General features: G+C 35.7%; 5 protein-coding genes, 1 long non-coding RNA gene, 1 other non-coding gene and 1 pseudogene across 9 annotated transcripts; 3 read left to right on the top strand and 5 right to left on the bottom strand.

The window, feature by feature from the left end:
• Positions 1–118: 118 nt before the first annotated feature.
• On the bottom strand, positions 119–3,522 carry LOC104745987 (uncharacterized). 2 transcript variants are annotated; one of them, XM_087488302.1, is made up of 2 exons: positions 2,104–3,522; positions 119–240 (listed from the first exon to the last, which is right to left on the bottom strand). In XM_087488302.1, the coding sequence occupies exons 1-2, from the start codon at positions 3,312–3,314 to the stop codon at positions 144–146; spliced, it is 1,308 nt and encodes a 435-aa protein (XP_087344428.1). In that variant the 5' UTR covers positions 3,315–3,522; the 3' UTR covers positions 119–143. The 2 variants fall into 2 exon arrangements, with proteins under 2 accessions (XP_087344428.1, XP_087344429.1); XM_087488303.1 differs by lacking the exon at positions 119–240 and having other exon boundaries at positions 1,893–3,522.
• On the top strand, positions 376–1,810 carry LOC147926361 (uncharacterized). Its single transcript, XR_015582202.1, has 3 exons — positions 376–778; positions 1,023–1,427; positions 1,533–1,810. It is a non-coding gene; the product is annotated as an uncharacterized LOC147926361 (long non-coding RNA).
• Positions 3,523–3,653: 131 nt separating the features above from the next.
• On the bottom strand, positions 3,654–5,439 carry LOC104745984 (UDP-glycosyltransferase 88A1). The gene is made up of 2 exons (XM_010467375.2): positions 4,170–5,439; positions 3,654–4,068 (listed from the first exon to the last, which is right to left on the bottom strand). The coding sequence occupies exons 1-2, from the start codon at positions 5,227–5,229 to the stop codon at positions 3,794–3,796; spliced, it is 1,335 nt and encodes a 444-aa protein (XP_010465677.2). The 5' UTR covers positions 5,230–5,439; the 3' UTR covers positions 3,654–3,793.
• Positions 5,440–5,904: 465 nt separating this feature from the next.
• LOC104745983 (UDP-glycosyltransferase 88A1) lies at positions 5,905–7,671 on the bottom strand. Its single transcript, XM_087488304.1, has 2 exons — positions 6,405–7,671; positions 5,905–6,305 (listed from the first exon to the last, which is right to left on the bottom strand). The coding sequence occupies exons 1-2, from the start codon at positions 7,522–7,524 to the stop codon at positions 6,031–6,033; spliced, it is 1,395 nt and encodes a 464-aa protein (XP_087344430.1). The 5' UTR covers positions 7,525–7,671; the 3' UTR covers positions 5,905–6,030.
• A 1,193-nt stretch (positions 7,672–8,864) lies between these two features.
• On the top strand, positions 8,865–8,937 carry TRNAK-CUU (transfer RNA lysine (anticodon CUU)). The gene has a single exon. It is a non-coding gene; the product is annotated as a tRNA-Lys (tRNA).
• A 2,028-nt stretch (positions 8,938–10,965) lies between these two features.
• LOC104745988 (putative protein phosphatase 2C 40) lies at positions 10,966–13,871 on the bottom strand. The gene is made up of 4 exons (XM_087488431.1): positions 13,509–13,871; positions 11,688–12,809; positions 11,334–11,598; positions 10,966–11,263 (listed from the first exon to the last, which is right to left on the bottom strand). Exons 2-4 carry the CDS (start codon positions 12,780–12,782, stop codon positions 11,136–11,138), a joined length of 1,488 nt encoding a protein of 495 aa, XP_087344557.1. The 5' UTR covers positions 12,783–12,809; positions 13,509–13,871; the 3' UTR covers positions 10,966–11,135.
• A 1,340-nt stretch (positions 13,872–15,211) lies between these two features.
• LOC104745989 (uncharacterized) lies at positions 15,212–18,170 on the bottom strand (annotated as a pseudogene). The gene is made up of 9 exons (XR_015582240.1): positions 17,928–18,170; positions 17,691–17,837; positions 17,477–17,589; positions 17,053–17,144; positions 16,846–16,948; positions 16,684–16,758; positions 16,111–16,206; positions 15,897–16,014; positions 15,212–15,502 (listed from the first exon to the last, which is right to left on the bottom strand). The product of XR_015582240.1 is annotated as an uncharacterized LOC104745989 (transcript).
• Positions 18,171–19,210: 1,040 nt separating this feature from the next.
• LOC104745990 (rapid alkalinization factor 23) lies at positions 19,211–19,840 on the top strand. Its single transcript, XM_010467381.3, has one exon. The coding sequence runs from the start codon at positions 19,318–19,320 to the stop codon at positions 19,702–19,704; it is 387 nt and encodes a 128-aa protein (XP_010465683.1). The 5' UTR covers positions 19,211–19,317; the 3' UTR covers positions 19,705–19,840.
• Positions 19,841–21,923: the final 2,083 nt, after the last annotated feature.

Here is a 21,923-nt window from a genome sequence, read left to right on the forward strand (position 1 = left end):
AATGTAAAATATTTAGGAAACAAAAACTGAAATGATGTTATTTTTAGAAAGTTTTTAAAGATTAAGTTTGTAAATAATATTTTAAATACATATAACTTTAAGAATAAAACACTAAATGTATTTCAAAAATGTTAATATAGATTTTACTGAGTTATGGACCCGACATTATTTGTAATCAAAATTGTACTTTTGGCTTTTTTGTTTTGTTTACAGCAATAAAAAATGAGTATATTAGAGCATCTTTACTGGCAGTTACTCTCATGGTTACTCAACCATTTGGGGCCAAAAAACTGAATAAAAAATCTATTTACGATCCATTTAGGAGAGAATCGATTCCCTGGGAAGCATCTGAAGCAACACCATGAGTAACCGTACGTGGCCTATTTTCATTCGTAAATACATAAATATTAAATGAATTTTTTTTTTCCATTTTCTTTTTCTTTCTTCCCCATTCTCTCTCTTCTCTCTCGATACAAACGGAGTTCTCACGACCAACGACGGCGGAAGGTTGTTGGATTAACCCTAAGATTTGACGCTTCGGTTCTCACCACCAACGACGGCGGAGATTTTTTATGCTGCGACAACGACGGCAGCTCGATCCCGGAGGTCTCCGTATCAAATCCCCGCCACAACACAACCGCCTCCGTCGATGGTGACTGAGACGGAGAAGGTTACAGTCGAGCGTCACTGTGCTGCGAAAGGTAAAGGCTTGAATTGCTTGGTTCCGCCTCCTAAAGGTTACCATCAGCTGGTTCCATGGCCTAAAAGCCGTGACGAGGTAACTCCTTTGTTTGCAATCTCTTGTTAGAGTTTATTGGCTAACTAAAGCTTAATAGCAAAGCTCAAGTGGATTAAGCTTAGAATCAGAATGTAATAAGCCTAAGTAGATTGGATTAAGCTCAATATTCTCTTGTATTGCATTTTGGTTGGAAAATTCTGATCTTGGGATTAGCTTAAGTGTTGCCCAAAAAAAAAAGGAATTAGCTTAAGTAGATTAAGTGATGTCGAATTTGGATTTGCAGATTTCTTAAAATAGCTACAATTACAAGTATCTTCAGTTAGAGGTGCCAAGGTTGTTACTGATCCAAGTAATGGGCGATCAAAAGGTTATGGATTTGTTAAATTTGCAGAGGAAAGTGAAAGGAACCGGGCCATGGCTGAAAATGAAATGAATGGTTTGTATTGCTCAACAAGGCGTATTATCAGTATTGTTAAGAACTTAGCCAACGTTGATATCTTCTTCTGTGTTTGCCTTTGACTGGTTTTGTAAAATATATTGGACCGGAGTCGAGAGCATGAAGAGTGCCACTATATTATGTAAGTGATATGACTAGTACCTGAAGAAAGAAGAAAGAGGTTCAAGCGGAAAGTTATGTTGATCGTCAATGTCGCTTCAAGGTTCTTTCTTCATTGTCTTGATTGCCAAGGTGACCTCTAATACTACATTCACACCAAGTTCTTATTAATAACAGAGGCTTTAGAAGCTGAAATAATGATAACAAAGATGTAATCAGCCAGGTGTGTTTGTGCAGGTGGGACAATCGAACTTCAGCATTAACACCGGAGAAAGAGATATTCTACCTAGTGGCGATCCTAACATCGGCAGTGAATGTAGTAACATTAGTGAATGTTTGTATTGCTCAACAAGGTCATGTGAATGTAGTAACATTAGTGATAATCAAATATGACAAAAGTTGGTATCCTTTACATTGTAGATATTTGTTTTGTAGTTTAGGTTGAAATTTGTAGGGTTTTTTTTGTACTTGTATTGCAGGTTCTGTTTTTAAAACTGCAGGTTCTGTTTTTTGTTCTTGAATGTTCTTGATTGTGTTCTGTTAATCTATCCATCATGCAATGCAATATTTGTTTTAATTCACTATTCATCAAGAAAGTTGGCAAAAAAGAAAATTTGATAATTAATAAACACAAAAAAAAACAATATATATTTTTTAAATGTTTGAGTAACCTTCTTTGGGGTTCTCTAGTAATAGGGTGATTTTGCTTAAGTTCTTTTAGGGTTGTTTTACTTAATTTATGATTATTTATATAATTAATTAATGTGAGAGTAACTATGGTGGGTTACTCCACTAATGATGGTCTTACAAATCAAAGCCAATGTCAGACACTAAATCGCCGAGTAAGAGCCCACCCAATGCTCCTCCCAGAAGCCCAGCTCCCATTCCAAGCCCAAGCCCTGTTTTATTATTATTCTTCTGCGGCCCTTGCGTTGTCGTTGTCGGACTACCGTATCCGTATCTTGTTGTCGGTGGTGACGGAGGATAAACACACCCATGTCGATTATGCGTAGACGGTGAAGGCGGAGGATAAATACACCCGTGATGATTCTGCGGAGACGACGGCGCGTACCCGTGATGATTCTGCGGAGACGACGGCGCGTACCCGTGATGATTCTGCGGAGACGACGGCGCGTACCCGTGATGATTCTGCGGAGACGACGGCGCGTACCCGTGAAATGAATGTGTCGGTTGCGTTTGGTGGTACGAATGACGGGGAGGCGGCGGATACGATTGATGCTGCGGCGGAGAAGTACTGTAATACGGCGGAGGATATATGTTCGAGGCGGAGGGTGACGGAGGCGGCGGGTAAATGTTGATTGGCTGTGCCGGATAATGAGAATTGTACTGATACGGGTTCGGGTTCGGGTACGGTGGTGTGGAGTATCCTTGCGGCTGAGGCGACGGCGGATGTTCAATTGACGATAGAGGTGGATAGAAACTAGCTTCAGACGACGGCGGAGGAGGATAAGTCATCGTCGTCGTCGTCGTCGCTGGCAAATCGGGAGGTGTATGAATCGGATTCGTGTAAACCGGTGACGACGATGAAACCGGCGAATCCGGTTCAAACGTCGGCGTATTAAACCGGTACGAAAAAGTCAGCGAGCCTTGACCTTTCCCAAACGGAGTTCTCACCTGATACGTAACAAATCTCATCATCCCCTGACCGTTACGGTTAAACGACGGAGACGGCGTAGAGCCATGGAGAAGCTCAAGAACCGGGACTTGGACTTCTCCGAGATCTTTGTCTCCGAAGATCCCCCGATCGCAGACCAGTTTCACGACGAGGGTCAAACGCCCTTCGTAAGCTAACCTCTGATCGACGGAGAATTTAACGGCGTGGTTCCACGTAGGCTCAGATTCACCGGTTCGATCGATGGGAGTTTTCTCTTTTTCGTCCTTCCGAGAATCATCGCCGTTGATAGAAACGACGGCGTATACGTCCATTTTGGTGATAAGGTTGACATTTTCAAGATCTTTTGCAGAGTAAATGTTGAGTTCTAAGGTCAGATTTGCCATTGGCTAAAGACAGAGATAAGAGAGATTAGAACCGAACAGAAAGAGATAGATAGATTGATAAATTGTTGTTTCTGTCTAAAAATAATATTGTAACGCGTAAAATAATAATAATATTGATGTGTAACTGAAGCTTTATTATTAAAATATCACAGATGTGTATATCCTCCCATCCAGTGGACAGTAGAAGATTCCTTACCTATATTAACAATCAATCTTAGCCGTTAATTTTCAATAGATTTCTGACACGTGTTTATTTCAGTGTCGTATTTGTTTCTACTAATAACTTAACCCAAATGAATCAAAATTTCATGACGCGGAAAATTGAATTTCTTCACCATGTTTTTGATAATTCAAAGATTTTAATTTCTCCGTTGATGATGTTACAAGACATGGAAGTTTCTAAGATCATTATTATAGGAATTTATAATTCTAGGAACATAATTCCAACCATTTATTGTTGATATTACAAGCACTTGAGATCATTTTGGGCACCACGACTGGAGTAACGTAGTCAACGCGGCATGAGACGAACCGGTTTCGGTTAAAGCTGATTCGGCTGCGTGCTTCATCACTTTGGTTCTCTTCCTAACCGGACCATCTTGCATTATCTCTTGGACTCGTTTCTCCACCTCCGTTGAGCTAACGAAACCCGTCTCCGATTCATTCATTGGGATTGCAATCTTTATTTCATCCACAATCACTACTCTGTTAAACCTCTGCTCAGCGTATAATGGCCATGCAACCATCGGTACACCTATTTTGGTAAACCAATTGAATTAAACCAAACTGAATCATTCTACATACACACGTAATTATACAATTGAAATATGTATAAATATATGTGCTTAATTTTACCAGCGCAAACAGATTCGAGAATTGAGTTCCAACCACAATGAGTGACGAATCCGCCAACGGCCTTATGATTTAGAACCGGAACTTGCGGAGCCCATGATTTGACGACCATTCCTCTGTTTCCGGTTCGGTTTAAGAATCCTTCCGGTAAGAGGAATTTCAAGTCCGGTTCCGTCTGGTTTTGTAACTCCGGTGGATTACGGACCACCCACAAGAACCTATGTCCACTCTTTTCTAAACCAATAGCAATCTCTTTAAGCTGTTCCCCTGATAACAACCCCAAGCTCCCAAAACATAGGAACAAAACACTCTGGTCCGGCTGCGAATCGAGCCAACTAAGACAGGAATCTCCGTTGTTTCCATGGTTATCTCCGGTTCTTTCTTGAACAATAAGCGGTCCTATTGGATATATAGTTTTAAAACAGAGCTCCTCTGTTATGGTCTTGATGGCTCTGTTCTCTAATGCTTCAAACGTGTTGACAATGACTCCTGCAGACTTTGAGAGCTCTTTAGAGAACAATATGAAAGCATCGTAAACATCATAGCCACGTTCGAGCACCGGTTTAGGCATATCAGAGCCTTTGATTGGAGGAACGCCGGGTATGTTGAGGAGCGTGTGGACGTCTTTTAGGTTTTTACCGGCTGTGGTTTCGTCGAGAATTTGGAGATGGAAGAAAGAGGCGAGACATGCGGCTCCGGAGGTGAAGAAGTAGTAGACCGGGAAGGTGAAATCGGCGGTGACTTCTAACACGGCGGTGCAAAAGAAGTCAATAACCATGGCACGGAGGTTGAACGTTTGGGAGACGGTGATCAGTGTCTTGTGGACATTTGGGTTGCTGAGACGGAGGCTTTCTAAGGTGAGTGACTCGTGGTGTTTTGGTGAGGTTTTGGAGGAGTGTGGTGTGATGGTGGGGAGGCGGTGGAAGGTGATTGAAGGGAAGGAAGAAGAGGCGTAGGATATGTAGTTGGCGGTTGATTCCGGCTGATAAGGTGGTGGAACTAAGATGATTTGGATGGAGAGAGATGGGTTCTTGGATAAGATGAGTTTGCCTAACTCAACCATGGACACTAAGTGACCTATTGGTGGTGATGGATACAAAACTATGGCATTTTGTTTTTTCCATGGTTTCTCTTAGTGGTTGTGAACTTTTTCCCAAGAATGTTAAACTGGAAGATGATGATAGGATGTGGTTTATAAATCACACACGGCTCTTTGACTACGTAACATTGTCATCACTAACTTTTTCTTGGCGAAAAAACAAAAAACAACAAATATAAGATGGACCAATCATGGTAAATGGTAACGGCCAGCCTACATAAAAAGAGACAGACGAATCAAGATTTGACACAGGCTGTACCAATAAACAACAGTTTAACTGGTAAACATGTTTTTCATTGTTTGATCCTCATAACCCACCTAATTCAGATCTGCTTCATAATTCAAAGTATCTTTTGTTTCTTGCTAGTTTTTGTTTTGTTTTGAGTATCAATATTATTTATCAAAACAACCATCTTTTGGACAGATACATTTTTATTTTAATAAATTTTTAGTTTGGTATCCTCTTACAAAATTCGAATTATTATGGTAAACTCTTAAAATAATTTATGAGGTACATATTTTTTTTGGTCGAATTTATGCAGTACATATTTTGTGAGGATATCATATTTTAAAAGATTTTTCTAATATTTAATTTAGAATATGAGTCCGGTAAAATAAAATTCTAGGTCCACAAAAAAGTCCATGGAAAATGTATTCACTAATCACAAGTCAAAAAGTCACAAAGCAATAACAAATCTTTTGTTTGTCAAACTTAATGAAATACTCATAGTAGATTCCTTGATTCCCAAGACTTGATTTGAAAGATCATTTTGTGCTCCACGACTGGAGTAAAGTAGTCAATGCTGTATGAGACGAACCAGTTTCTTGCAAGGCTAATTCGGCTGCGGTCTTCATAGCCTTGGTTCTCTCCCTAACCGGACCATCCTCCATTATCTCTTGGACTCGTTTCTCCACCTCAATTGAGCTCACCAAACCCGTCTCCGATTCATTCATCGGGATCGCAATCTTGATCTCCTCCACAATCACCACTCTGTTAAACCTTTGCTCAGCGTACAACGGCCATGCAACCATTGGTACGCCTATCATATATATCAAACCAAGTAAATTAACCATACTTAACATTACACTCCATGTCTCCACGCATATATATAATTGAAATACGTGTATGCTTAACTTACCTGCGCAAACGGATTCGAGAATTGAATTCCAACCACAATGAGTGACGAATCCGCCAATGGCCTTATGATTTAGAACCGGAACTTGCGGAGCCCATGATTTGACGACCATTCCTCTGTTTTCGGTTCGGTTTAAGAATCCTTCCGGTAAGAGAGACTTCAAGTCCGGTTCTGTCTGGTTTTGTAACTCGGGTGGATTACGAACCACCCATAAGAATCTACGTCCACTCTTCTCTAAACCAATAGCAATCTCTTTTAGCTGTTCTCCTGAAAACAAACCCAAACTCCCGAAACAGAGGAACACAACACTCTGTTCCGGCTGCGAATCGAGCCAAGTCAGACAAGAATCTCCGTTGTTTCCATGGTTATCTCCGGTTCTTCCTTGAACAATGAGCGGTCCTATTGGATAAATATCTCGAAAACAGAGCTCCTCTGCTATGGCCTTGATGGCTCTGTTCTCTAAAGCATCAAACGTGTTGATAATGATCCCTGAAGACTTCGAGAGCTGTTTACAGAACATTATTAAAACATCATAGACCTCGTCGTCTCGTTCGAGCACCGGCTCAGGCATATCGGAACCCTTGATCGGAGGAACGCCGGGGATATGAACTGTAGGAATGTCTTTGAGGTTTATTCCAGGGGTCGTTTCGTGGAGGATCGGGACATAGAAAGAAGAGGCGAGAAATGAGGCTCCAGAGGTGAAGAAGTAGTAAACCGGGAAGGCGAAATCGGCGGTTATGTCTAGAACAGCGGTGCAGAAGAAATCGATGATCATTGCACGGATGTTGAAGTTCTGAGAGAGTGAGAAAAGGGTTCGGTGGACATTTGGGTTGCTGAAACAGAGGATTTCTAGGAGGAGTGACTCATAGTGGTGGCGAGAGGTGGGGGAGGAGGAAGAGTGCGGTGTGACGGTGGGGAGATGGTGGAAGGTTATTGAAGGGAAGGAGGAGGAGACGGTGGAGATGTAAGAGGCGATTGATTCAGGCTGATAAGGCAGTGGAACTAAGATGATGTGGATGGAGAGAGATGGGGTTTTGGTGAGGATGGTTTTGCCTAACTCAACCATGGACACTAAGTGACCTATCGGTGGTGCTGGATACAGAACTATAGCTTCTTCTCCCATGGCTCTTCCTGAGGTTTGTTGCAAGTTTTGGAAAGTTTGATAATGATGATATATGGTTTCTGTGTCACACGTCTCTTTGGTTGTCAGGAGATTGATTTCTCATTTAACTTTTTTTCTTTTTGGGAGGAAACGACATAAAATCAGATTGGCCAATGAATGTTATGGTCCATAGATAATGTATTAACTTACGACAAAAAAAAATCATAGCACACAAGTGATAAATATTCCTTCTGTCTCATAAAGATTGATGTTTAGGGATATTTTTTTTGTTCCACAAAAATTGATGTTTTGTAAACTTCAAAAAGTAATCATTGAAAATATTTAAAATTTTGAATTGTTATTGGTTTATATTTTCTCTCTCTACCAAAAAGTGATTATAAATTAATTTATAAACAAAAACTAAAACTTTTCTTAATATGTATGAAAGTGTCAAAACATCAATCTATGTGAGACAGAGGGAGTACTAAACTAGTTAAAGGGCCTATGTTACAACAACACGAGTTGATAGATATTTCCAAGATTCGAAATTTTCAGTTTATGTTTAAATATTAATTAATATTGTTATAGTAGGAAAAAACTATGTTTTATTTATAGTTAAATGTTTTTTTTTTAAATTATTTTGTATTGTTTAGTACTCCAGTTTGACCTCAAAATAAACATAAAACATGACCATTCTTATTATTTATCTCAAAGAGCAAATGCAGCAGAATGAGACGATGGATTTCTCCATCCATTTGTTTATGAAATTTTCATACATCCACGAGTCCTTGCCATGTTTACTAAAAACATGTACAACAACTTATTTTTGCATAATGTGTTTGCAATCGCTACAACATGTTGTTTTATGTTGTAGGTTTACCTAAATAATTGGAATGTCGTTAAGGATCCACTTTTCTGACGACACCCAAGTGTCTTGTTTATTTCATATATAGATTTCAGTCAATCCTTTTGTAAGGAGCTCACGCCTATAGACTATAGTTAATGGTTCTTCGAGTGTAAGAAGGTGTAATGCCAACCCCACACCTTGGAAGAAAAGAAAACAATTATGAAATATCGACTTTTTAGGAAATGAGTATAAGGAAGGAGTGTAGCTAGTCTCAAACTCTCTAAATCTGCTTGCATAAAATTGCTTGATTAAACATGGATGTTTATAATATCTTTAAACCTTAGAACTCTATTGTTTTCTTAATGTTGACAATAAATGTTGTATTATAATGTCTTTACTCAAGAAAATAACAACAAATAGGGTTAATTACCAAAAAATTAGAAGTACCTTAACAAAAATTCAAATTAAATAGAAATAAGATTATAGCCGTTTCTGAAACGACACAAACGTCAAAGCCCGTCTAGCTCAGTTGGTAGAGCGCAAGGCTCTTAACCTTGTGGTCGTGGGTTCGAGCCCCACGGTGGGCGACATTTTTTCATTTATTTCTGATTTAATTAATTCTTTTTTTTTTGAACAACAATTTAATTAATTCAAATAACTCCTTTAATATTAACTTATTAAGCTAAACAGTAAACATGAAGAGAGAAGATCTCACAAATGTTCAACTAATTTTCTAATAATCACCAAAATTTTACAAATGTTCAACTAATTGTCATAAAAATAACCGAAATTTTATTTAAGATTTCTAATTCTAAAAAATATGTAATTTTCATTTTGAAAGTCTTATAGATTGTTAAAATATAGCAATTGTAGTCACTAAATCATGTATATAAGTGATCTTATTGTTTAAAAATAATAATTTTTTTTTCTAAATATTAAAATTTCAATTCCAAAACTAAAAACTGTAGAACATACAAATACTAATCTTATTGTTTAGATTTTTTTCAATTCATATATTTCAAGAATTTTAACAATTAAAAAAGACTTTTATAAGTTAATAATTATTAATTTATAAATAATAACTATTTATTTATAGATAAAGTAACATCTTTTGAACAAAAAAGATAAATCTATTTATTTATAGATAAATTAATATCTTTTGAGCAAAAACAAGATAAATTAATATCACTATAAATTAAAAAATATTATGGTCTCAACATTATTAATTTATAGAGGTTTTACTAAACTGTATATTTTTGTTGACCCTATATATTGTCCAAAATGTTTTTCAAATAAATGATTTTTTATTTCAAATTTTAATAGTTGCTCAAGATTTTTAAAAATATGAGGATATAATGGAGTTTAAATGATATTAAAGCATGTATGACCAATTGTCAATTGCTCAAGATTTTTTAAAAATACGTGGATATAATGGAGTTTAAATGATATTAAAGCATATATGACCAAACATAAATATAGAATACATAGATGGACAATAATTCAATTATTTATCCTTCATTTCCAATTTTCCCTAATTCATTTACATACTATAATTTGCACCTACTTTGTTAAATTTTATGTATTAGTATTTGCCTTTTCTACCTTTAATAACTATTATTAATTTATTTACTGAAACCTATAGTTGTAAATTACAACTTGTAATCATTACACTTTGTATTTGATTTTCACATCATCATCGAATCTAATAACAGCATCTGTATCAAGCCACATAATTGAGCTTAGTTATATGATTTGTTTTTGCACACACTTTGTATTTCATTTTCTTGAACATGGACAAACGAGATCATTAAGCAAATAAAAAGAAAAAAAAAATCTGGTTCATAACCAAATCCGACACAATTATTTTGAAAGGGAGTGTAATTTTTTTTTTGTGGGATTGCAAATCTTGCAACAAAAATTTCAAGCCCAATGAATTAACCAGCCTTAAAAACAGCATCCATGATGTGAGGAATAAAATTGGTGATAGTTTTATACACGATTTTTGATTTTTAGTTTTTACGGCTGATTTAGTTTTTAGTTTGTTTTATCTTGATTTGTAAGATGTTCATTAGAGTCGTAGCTGATCTTTAGGAAGTTGTTTCTTTGTTTATCTATTCAAGTTAATTGAGTTTGTCACTCCGGTTGTTTTTAATGAATTTACCGTTGCATTTAAAGATGACCGTTGTAAGTTTTTCAATTTTTTTTTTCTGGATAATTGAGTAAAAATAACTAAAGAAAATTGGTTTATTTGCTTTCCAAGGAACTTTCTATAACGGGAATATGTAGGCATTGTAGATTATTGGGTCCAATAACCGTCACGGTTTTGTAGTAATCAGGAACCCGGTCTATACCGAATCACAACAGATTTTTGGTTTGGCCTGGTTTAACAATCGGGACTGTCTTTATTTTTGCTTAAAACGGCCAAACTCCAAAGCATATTCCCCGACAATAATGTAAATGTAAATGGCAAGTGAAGTTCCGACGCCATCGCTTCGTTGAGATTGATGAATCCAATAGGACCGAGGTACTGAACATACATCCTGGTTACAAACCAAACCGACTAAAAGACAAAAAAAAAAAAACAGAACATATGGCTGAAGAAGACCGAGACAAACTTGATGAATTCTAGGCCTCTAGCCGTCTTAAAAATCCCAAGAACTACAATAATATATTATATACATTAAAATAATTTCAGCAGAGAAGTAAAAAAACTTAAGACCAGAGTCTAATAAAAGAAGATCAAATGAGACTAATTACAATTTGTCGCCATTATCATCATCAAAAATCACACGAACGTAGAAGCCTTTGAGGTACGTTGATCGGTACCGAGAGTGATTACCATTATAGTCACATCATCATGATATCTCCGTCTCCTACCAGCCGGAACATTCATCAACTCTTCCAACGTGAAGCCTATATCAAAGTTTAGTCAATGAGTTCATGAAATTCATTGAAGTAAAACATGAATAAAAAAGCTTCTTACCAGCACGAGCAGCAGCTTTAGCTACAAGACGTTCAAGTAGAAACTTAGCAGGATCACCAGAAGGATTACTAGAAATGAAGGAATGTACGAGTAGAATAGCTTCCTCGTTGCTGAAGAAATCGAACAAACCATCACTCGCAACTATAACAAAGTGATCTGATTCCGTTATCTTGTGAACTCTCATCGATGGTTCCACTGAGACGTAAGGCGGGCTCAAAAGGTTACGAACACGGAGAATTCCCATGAGTGCATCGTTCAGTTTCTCCTACAATTTAATAAACAACATCTATTTGATATTTTTCTTCTTCTTAAGTATAATAAAACCATCACTTAATAATAATATATTACTAGTACCTTCTTCAAGTAACCAACTCCGAGAGCACGAGTAACTTTAAGCTTTCCTTTGATTTTTCCACCAATAACGATTTTGGGATCATCAAGATGCTCACTTAAGAGTCTAGCTTCTTCGACTTCGTTATCAACTGTATGATCCTCTGTGAGCTGAACAGCTTGCAGCTTCTTATTACCATTGTAGGTCGCTAGAACAGCTCTGCTATCACCTAGATTAAGGATGTAGAGATCCTTCCCGACAAGGAGAGTGACCAAAACGCAAGATCCCACGGATACTAAGTCCGGTCTTTCTTCCATTTCTTGCTCAACCATCCTTAAGAAATCATTCTCCGCCTGAAACAGCGCACGGTTTAAGCAATCTAGCACTCCTTGTCTGAACAAATCAGAGGAAGAGTAATCTATTTTACTTATATTTGATAACAACTCCAACTTCTCGACAACATCATCGGACTTTGTAAGGCTTTGCTTCATTTGGCGATCAAGCAACTGGAGATGGAACACAATGGACTCATACAAAGTACAAGCCAAGAAATCAGCAGCATCTCTTCCATTGAATCCATCATAGATAGCGCAAAAGAGCCAACCGTTCTCCTCAGAGCAGACAGCTTGAACCCTATCTTCCCCTGCAGCACCACCCGCAACTTGAACTTCCATGGCAGAGAGAAACCCTTCATTAACAGAAGAAGGAGAACTCATTGACGTCAAGTAACAAGATTCAGGATCAGGAGGGCTCGGACTAGTAGACGAGCTGCAGCTAAGACTCACCATGCTTCCATGAAGAGAAGGAGAGAGTATGTCAAGCTTAGAAAGCGCAGGGGAAGATGGAACTTTCCTGAAAGATTTAGGAGAATCTAGAGAAGGCAAAATCTCAGAACCAATCACTCCATTGCAGATATTCGTATTGGCTAAGGTAGGGTTGCCGCTTAAAGCAGCTCCTGATAAACAAGAGAAACTACTAGTCTTTTGAAGCCTAAACCCAGCAAGAACCTCACGGCCATCAGGTACACGATCTTCAGGAATCCCTATCTTAGTATTATTGCATTGATAACCAAAACTTATCTCAATCTCACCATAAGTAGGATCAGTCTCTTCCTGCATTTTTTATTCACTTTCTTGATAATGTTTCTGAAACAACAAAGTTCCATTTTACTCATCAGATTCATTAAAAAGCTTCAAATACGAATCAATACACCACTCTGCTTATCAAATCTTGATTCAAAACAAGATCCACTAATCTAGAATACAGTAACAGTCATCAACAGTCCTCATTAAATCTTAGACTTAAACACAAAGAACCCTCACTTAGCTGCTTTAATAACCATCGAGACAAAAAATACGTGGTGAGTGAGAGACGTCTAAGCACACATATCGAAGGACTGAAGATAGAGATGGGGCCAAGATAACGAACAGTTACATAAGTTAAACGTGAGAGTTAAAAAAAAAATAAAAAGTGTGTTTTTACATAGGACGCTATTAAATGCAGACCACAAAAGTTGTTTTGGTTTCCAGATAAAATGGTTTTACAGACAAAAGCAAAGCTATCTAAAAACAGAGAAGAAACCCATCTAAAGATAGATTTGGTTTCATCAGAAACCATGTCGTGTCGTGTCATATTTGTTCATCATATCTCTTCTAAAAGTGAATTATATTAACGAAAAATCTCCTTATTCAATAATTAATTCCCATTGACAAAATAAATTAAAAAAAAAAAAAAAATCTAAAATCGAGTTTAAATCGGAACGAAAACGAAATCGAGAAGACGCAGCAGACATTAAGAGATATTGAGAATGAGAGAAATGGGTTTTTTTTTTTTTTTTTTTTTACCTTAACGAATCAGAGAGAAGAACTTAGTCGTCAGAAGAAACAAATCGGAGAGGAGAGAATATAAAAAAAAAAAAAAAAAAAAAGAGTGAGGGAAGTGAAAAGAGAAGAGAAGGAGAAAGGGATTTAATGGATGGATGGAGGAGAAAAGAGTTTTAACGAGTTGAATGCGAGTTTTTTTGTTTTTGCTAATTTTGGGTATTGCTAAATAATAAATATCTAAAGCGCCTCCCTCCCCTCTTCTTTATACTAGTATTGTTTTTGTCTCACACTTTTTTTTTTTTTCTTCTTCTCTGCCTTTTTCGTTTTTGATTCGTTGCTTTTTAGTCTTTTTAATTTTTATTTTTAAGTTCAATTTTTTTTCTTACCCGGAACAATAATGATGCTAATAAGTTTTTATTAGAATCTCGGTTGTATACAGAGGTCTATTTTAGTATATTTTTGCAAGTTTTCTTGGTTAGATACTTTCTGATTTCTTTCTTTTTTCAGATTTCTTTTAGTATATTTTTTAATTTCTTTTTACAGAACGACGAATTTACACCTTGTTTAATAACAAAAAAAAGAAAAATAAAAGATAGAAAAATTCATAACTTCCTGAGAAAGAATATATCAACGAGATATTTTAGGCGTGACGATGTTAAAAACTTAGGAACTCATTGATCGACCAGAGAAAGATCTATGAAGAGTCAACAATTGAAGGCAATAAGTGTGTTAGTTGACATTTTTTATCTGATGATGTCATCCTCAGATCCCTGCATGTATTTCTAATATTTTAAATTCAATTGTTCCTCTATTATTTTTCTTGGACTCCTCAAAGAACCAAAATATTAATACTCCTACGATTTTATATATTTGCAAGAGGATATATAATAAACATTGAAATGGTACTAAATCCCTTATCCTAATCATTCACTATATAGCAAATTTAGAAAATAAGAAGAGATTCCAATATTAACTAAAATAAATAAGGTTGCAGATTTTGTTTGTAAAATAGAGAGTTTATTTGTGTAATTTGTTTACATCAAAGTCAGAGGGGTAATTTGTTTTTATTTTGAAAATATTGCAATTTATTTTTTATGGACAACAGAATAACATAACCCAAAAATACATAGTGACGTTACAGAAAAACTGATTTTTTTTGGGGGGGGGGTACTAGGCTACTTAGATGTCGACGTAGCGTACATACAATATCATACATAGTAGCCGCGAACAGAGACGTAAAGGAAGTAATCAATTATAGAGACTTAAGAGTATTTAATAAGTTAAGCGGTAAGCAAAAAATCGAGAATGTTTACGAGTTAGGTCGCATGACGTAGAAAAGGGGAACAGATCTAATGTTTACGAGTTAGGTCGCACCTCTGACTTGATCCAAAGTTGTTAAACCCTATCAAGAAGCAACACTGAAAACTATTCAAAATTTTACTATACTAGTATATATTTTTTAATCTACCCTATGTCGTCACCTCGAACAATCAGTTTCGATTTTTTACATATTTTCTCAAAGTCACACAAACCGCAGACAAGTACACAGTCTTAACCGATGATAAACGTCAAAACTCACTCAAAAAACTGACCGATTGTTCCGTTTGGTAAAACCAAAATTACTGTTTTCAAACCCTTGATCGCATGATTCGCATCCCATCCAGGCACTAATTTTGCTTACCTAAGATAATTAGTAAAAATACCAAACAAGCAAACCAAACCGATGCACGAACAATATTATAAAAATCTCGGATTAAATGTCCAGTATGGTTCTACAATACCAAGAGTCAATATAGTAATACACTAATACTAATTAAGAGGCGGAGTGGGAAGATCATATCATATCACATCAATATCATATCATATACGACTTATCAATGATAGGGAGAGTCGTTTAATAGATTTGATAAATCACCCACAAAATACTGATTTGTGGCTGTTGAACCACAGGAGAGGCTGCTTGCTGTTGAAGCCAACTGATGAAAATAGTTGTCGTCACTATAATTCCCTCCCTCCTGAAAATGACATTTGATGATAATTCCATTTAGCTTACGTACCCCATTTTTCCGCATATTACAATGAATACGATAGATCTCTCTGTTTGTCTTTATCCACCGCGATTTTTCCAACAATACATTAGCTGTTGTAATATGTGCAAGCTCGCCTAAGTCTCTTAAACCACATAAACTGGGATTTCTTTCCTTTGCTAATAATATCTTATCTGTTTCTATGACAACACAACCAGAAATTTTATATAACCTAGGCTTGTTCAGGGACTAACAGTAAAAACAAACTTTAACTGTGTGTTTTAGATACTGTTTAAGGCTAAGAACTAATGGGACTACTTATAACTTATATTTACCGTTGATGAAATCACCGTATCAACAAGAAGTGGGTGCTGAGGATTACCTTGACTTATTCATATTGTATACATATTAGTATGGAAGCTGGAACCAATAAGTGAAGTTTAAGATGCAATGGTGTAGCAAACTTTCGTCATTCCTTTCTTTGTTCTCATCTGTGTGATCTTAAACAAAAACAAGGGGAAACACTCAGGATCATGTACTTTTGGAAAACACAAGGCAAAAGAAGGAAACCACAAATATTCAGTATTGGATGATACCTTCATGCTTATGATATCAGATACATCGGAGACATGTGTCCCACCACACGGACACCCCGGGTTGTCACCTAATTTTATGATCCGAGGAGTGCTTCCCTTAGGTAAGCAAATACAGAAGTTTGAGTTTGATATATATCTGTCACAGTGCCATCTGATATCTATTTTTCATTGCTTAACTGACTAGCTTACTCTAGCTGGGTATTTATTACCCTTCAGTGCAATGGTTATTACGTTAGGTGCTCCCTTTCACTAACATATATACCAGAAAGATGATTAAAAAAAACACAGAAAGAGCAGGAATTGATACTGAAAATGGTTTATCTATCCATGGTAACAATTTATTATACAAAGCCAAATAATTGTATATCACTCTTAAGAAAAAAGAAAAAAAGCCACTGCCTATATATGACATAACTGCAAAATTTTCATATAACTAAAGATAAACATTGCTGCTCCTATAAGAACTTGTCTCATTTAAGGATATGTCTAGGATGAAAAAATAAGTCTGTAAGCTGGACGCCCAAGGTTTATTAGCAATGGAAGATAAGGGAAAAGATCTATATTGGCATATACCTTAGGAATATAATCAGGAAGACTGCCACCACAGAGCACAGATGCCTCTTCATAGGGCAATAGAGCAGCATAAACCTTATACAGGGCAAAAGAATCATAATTAATAACCGTAACACAAAATCAAAGAAATCCAACTATGATAAAGAGGCTCTGAGGACTAACCTTTCCACCTTTCGTTATCAGTTCGTTAGCTTCCGCCTCCAACTCTTCCTGCTTCACCTGCAGTTCATTCTGTGGAACACTTCCTTTGTATTCCACATATGGACTGATAACATTGTAGTTGATAGATCAAAGTTTTAATATATCACTATTTTTAACGAAAGTTGCAAAGAGGAAAGCAGATGACACATCCTTTAATAAGATCCTTACCCGTCTGGAAAATGGTATCCTTTCCAGGCTCCAAATGTCCTAACCCAACTTTCTGCATACACATATCTAGCAAGTGTCCACCTGAGTGTAACCTGATCATGAACAAATATTAACTGTAACGCTAAAGTACAGAAACAAAACACAACAAAGAAAATCCAAGAACTGTAAAAAGCACAACTCATAAATCTAAATTTAGAGAACAGTCTTAGACAAGCCTTTATTTTCAACTCTGAAGATTTCCACAAGCAGATTACACGAAACTACATCACTTATGATTCACATCTTCTATCTAGTGATAACATAAAAAGAATGACTCCAAAATTTTTGCCATGCCCAAAAACTACAACCAAATCATTAAACTAATTTTCTTCCTGTAGAACTACACTAAGCTAGACTTTTTCTAATCATTAAGCTATTTACTTGCCTGGAATTGAGTTTGCGCCTTGATTCATCAACAAACAAATGAACTTCTTTCCCTTCCTCAATATCCATCCCACTCTCATGATTCAAACCTTCGAAAACTCCGTAATGGAGAACCTAACACAATTTCAAAAGGGATTACACAAACATCATAGACACAAATTACTAACAAACTAGAAAACCAGTTACTCGAGACAGAATAGAGATTCGAAAATTACAATTCCGTCTTTCGATCGAACATCTTGAACGGAAAACTTGAAATCCAAACCGGAGAATTCGATGAAACCGGTGTCTGACGGCTGACCACCACCTTGCGGATGAAACACCGTCGAATCCAATATCAGAGCTGTGCGTCCATCTTCCGCCTGAAATCATATACGATAAAGAAAACTATTTAAAGGATTCAGCAATGAAGTCGACGTCGAAGAGCTCGAAAAGAATGGTTACTATCGGACCTTGTATAAGGAGAGGAATCTGGACTGAGATTGGAGATTGAACATGTCTACATGATAATCAAGCTTCGTCGGAGGAAAGTTCATGGTGGATTCCGTCGGCTTCGTCACGGTGGTGCACGAGCGAGAGTGACCGGGATAAAGTCTATTGAAGAAACCTCTCGAGTCTCGACGACTCGGGTCAACAGTCAACGAAGAAAAGGTTAATAATAACACAATTGAGTACCAAACTATTCAAACTTTTACAATTCACATTTGTCAAATTGATTTTAAAAGCAGCATTTCCATATATTTGTTGTTGGGCCTTCATTATTTGGGCCTTTTTAGATTACTGTTGTGTTTGTGATATTATATTCTCTTGTTTGCGTTTTACATAAATATTTTTGTTGTTTTCGTTTTTTTTTGGCTTAAAGTATTTTTTATTTTGTTGTTTTCGTTGCAAAACTTTCAGTAGATTTAATAGTATCTTCTAACGAGAATAACATTTTTGTGTAAACAATAATAATACATACATTGTAAGATTGATATAATGTTTTGAAGAGTGATTCAAATTCATACTCCAAAAGTCCAAATGTATTTGTTATTTCTGTATATGGAAAACGCGTAGATTGGTGTGTGAATGACACATAAAAAACCTTATGATTGTTATTATTATATCTTAACAAATCCAAAAGAATTGTTCAAGTCCCGGTGGGGGATGGGTCCAATCCAATCCTTCTTGAAAACTATTTTTTCATTTCATAAAAATTTGCTTTGTGGCGGCGTGTCGCTGCGCCTGATATCGTTTTAATAATGTCACAATTTTTAATAATAACAAAGGTTAAACAGTCCATTTTTGATGAAGTTACAAATCACAAATACGAGCAATACATAAGAGATGTACATTAAACTCCCTTCATTAATATGTTGGCATTTTAATAGGTAAACTTTTTTGAAATAATTTATCAAAGCATTGAAGGATAGACCACTCATATGCGTTCTGTATTTATTCTTCATCTACCTTCGTACTACTATATTTTTTTTACATAACTCCATTTTTTTGAACAGAAACACACAAAAATTATCCAGAATAAAATAGAGATCAAGTAATTTAAAAGTTTGGTTGGTTGATATAATTAGTGGAAGTCGCCATCAGACACTTCACACTTAACGCATTAAACATCCTTAGATCTGAAGCTAACAAAAGCCACCCCCCACTTGTAAAAAGCTGTCTTATTTACGACACCTCCTTATAAGTCAAAGTGGTATTATTCGTAATTACTTCCATCTTTCAGTGGCATTTCATTAAGCTTCTTCTTCTTCTCTTTTAAAACCTTTTATCTCTCTCTCTCTCTTTCTTCAAAGTTCGTCGTGCACAGAGAGATAATAAAGATACAAAATTAAAAAAAAAAAAATGAGAGGACTCTCAATAACCACGGTGGCGATTCTCGCGATTCTAGTCATTCTCACCGTTCAGTACTGGTCCGTCGCGGTGTCTTCTCAGTCCGTCGAATTCGTCTCTCCGATCGAGACAGAGTGCCGTGGTACTATAGCAGAGTGCTCTGTTTCCGCCGCCCTCGGAGACGAAGGAGATCTATTCTACGGCGGAGCGGAGTTCGAGATGGATTCGGAGATCAACCGGCGTATGTTAGCGGCGAGGAGGTACATAAGCTACGGTGCGCTTAGGAGAAACACTGTTCCGTGCTCACGACGCGGCGCGTCTTACTACAATTGCAGACGTGGAGCTCAGGCCAACCCTTACTCTCGCGGCTGCAGCGCCATCACTCGCTGCCGGCGCTGAATCTTTGTAACTCTCTTTAAATCTTTCTTTCTTTTTTAAAAAATTATTTTTTCTATTTTTCTGATATATAATTTTCAGAAATTTCTTCTCTTTTTTTTTGCCGGTTTAATATTATCTAAGTTCATTACGCATTAGATTTCGTTACAGATATATTGTAAATGTTTATGAGAATTTATCTCTGTTATTGATGTAAGTTTGTTACATAAACCACAAAAACAAAAAACAAAAATTATGGAATAAATACATTATTAATTTATAGTATCATGAATGATAAATGGAATATTGATAGCCAGGTAATTCGTATTATATATGGACTTATATAATTTTCGTATATTCATGGGTGCATGCATGTGCCTAAGAAAAAATACAATGCTAGAAAAATAAAATAAGTTTCCATATGATCGCTAGCTAAATAAAAAATAATAAAGTAGTTTTTTATTTTCTTATTATCGAATATTATTGATAGATGTGGAAAATAAAGAGGCGATGATAGGATTTGGTTGGGAGCCAACTAAAGCCAGCTTCACGCATCCCTTTCGGCAGAGCTACCCACACGTGTAGGATAATACTATTATTGATTTTTTATTTGTAATATACATACTATATACTAGTATCAAATTTGTTTGTCACGGGGACTCCTTACCTATAAAGCAAAACACATAAGCTCTTCATTATTAACGAAATGGGTTAAAGGTTGTTGGAGGAAATTAAAATTTCAAAGAAGAAGAAAACACAAAAGGTTACATTAATTTAGGACCCATTTTGAGAAACATTTAATAAATATCGCAACAATAATTCAATTAGAGACACTTTTATATTTATTGCACTTTTAAATCGAATGGTCCTTATACTTCCTCTTGTCACATATTAACATAAATATATACAAAAAATTTGGACCACATCTCCCTCGCATCATCCCATCCCTCATGGGACAGCCCATAGGCAAAACAATCTCATCACCCGATTGTTATACATTATTTATATGTAAATGTTGATCCAATAATGAAGCTCATGCATATTGTGTATAATTTTATATGTATCAATGGAATAATGGAAGTGAGTCTTTATCGTGTGTATACGAACAAGAAACGACAATGACATCTTCCGCATCCTTGTCACGCGGACTTAGCTTTCCCATATCCATTTATACACATTTCTCTCTTGCAAATAGTAGTATTCTTCAAAACAAATACTATTTCTTTTGGCAGATTTCAAATGGTCATCACATCAAATTTTTGCAGCTGGCATTGATACTTCTTTTTTTTTTTTTTTTTTTTTTTTGGGATCAGCGAACTATTTATAATAATATATTTGGATATTGAAAACACGAGTTGTTTTACCTACCATCTATTCATATGTCAAAACATTTTAGACGAGATGGGATTCTACATAATAGATCAAGCAAACCACTCTTTTGGAACCACTAGATTTCTCTGAGCTATCTTTAGCGAGATAGACTCGGACCGGCACAATATGTTATCTTTGGGCCATATTTAGAATAAAATAATCTAAGGTGTGAATTGTGAAAGATATTTGTATGAGAACATCCAAGAGGTAGGTAAGTGATAATCAATTGAAATAAGATGAAGGGAAGAAAATATAAATTATAATAACAGTGTTAACATTATACTAGTGTTTTGCAAAACAAACCAAGAAACAGACTAAAACCCTCGAAGCAAAGAAATATATAAGTTCCTACTTAGAAAAAACAACCTAAACATATAGTAGATGCTACTACAATAGGACCTCTATAAATTAATACTCAGTAAATTAATAATTTTTATAAATTAATAAATATCTCCAGTCCTAAGTTGGGATTAGTGTAATTTTGGACACAATTTCGATAATATAATAAAATAATATGTTTTTTGAAACTCCTTTGTAATATATGATCCCATCAATAATATAAATTAATAATTATATAAAATTATCTAAATATATGTATATATCTACACATTAATTTTTATTGGAGTTTATTTTTAATATTTTTACTATATAAAAATCTTTGAGTGCTATCTTCAAAACATGATAATTGTTATTTTCATTGTAATTGATTTTATAAAAATATTAGTTATAAAGATTAAATCTTATTTTTGATATTTTTTACCAAATTAGAAAAGTCTATTAATTTATCGATAAATTAAAACCTCTATAAATTAATAAAATTTCATGGTTCCGACTTTATTAATTCATAGAGGTTTTACTGTATATATCTTAAC

Source organism: Camelina sativa, chromosome 15, assembly GCF_030686135.1.
Source record: "Camelina sativa cultivar CO46 ecotype springtype chromosome 15, ASM3068613v1".
Taxonomy (NCBI): domain Eukaryota; kingdom Viridiplantae; phylum Streptophyta; class Magnoliopsida; order Brassicales; family Brassicaceae; genus Camelina; species Camelina sativa.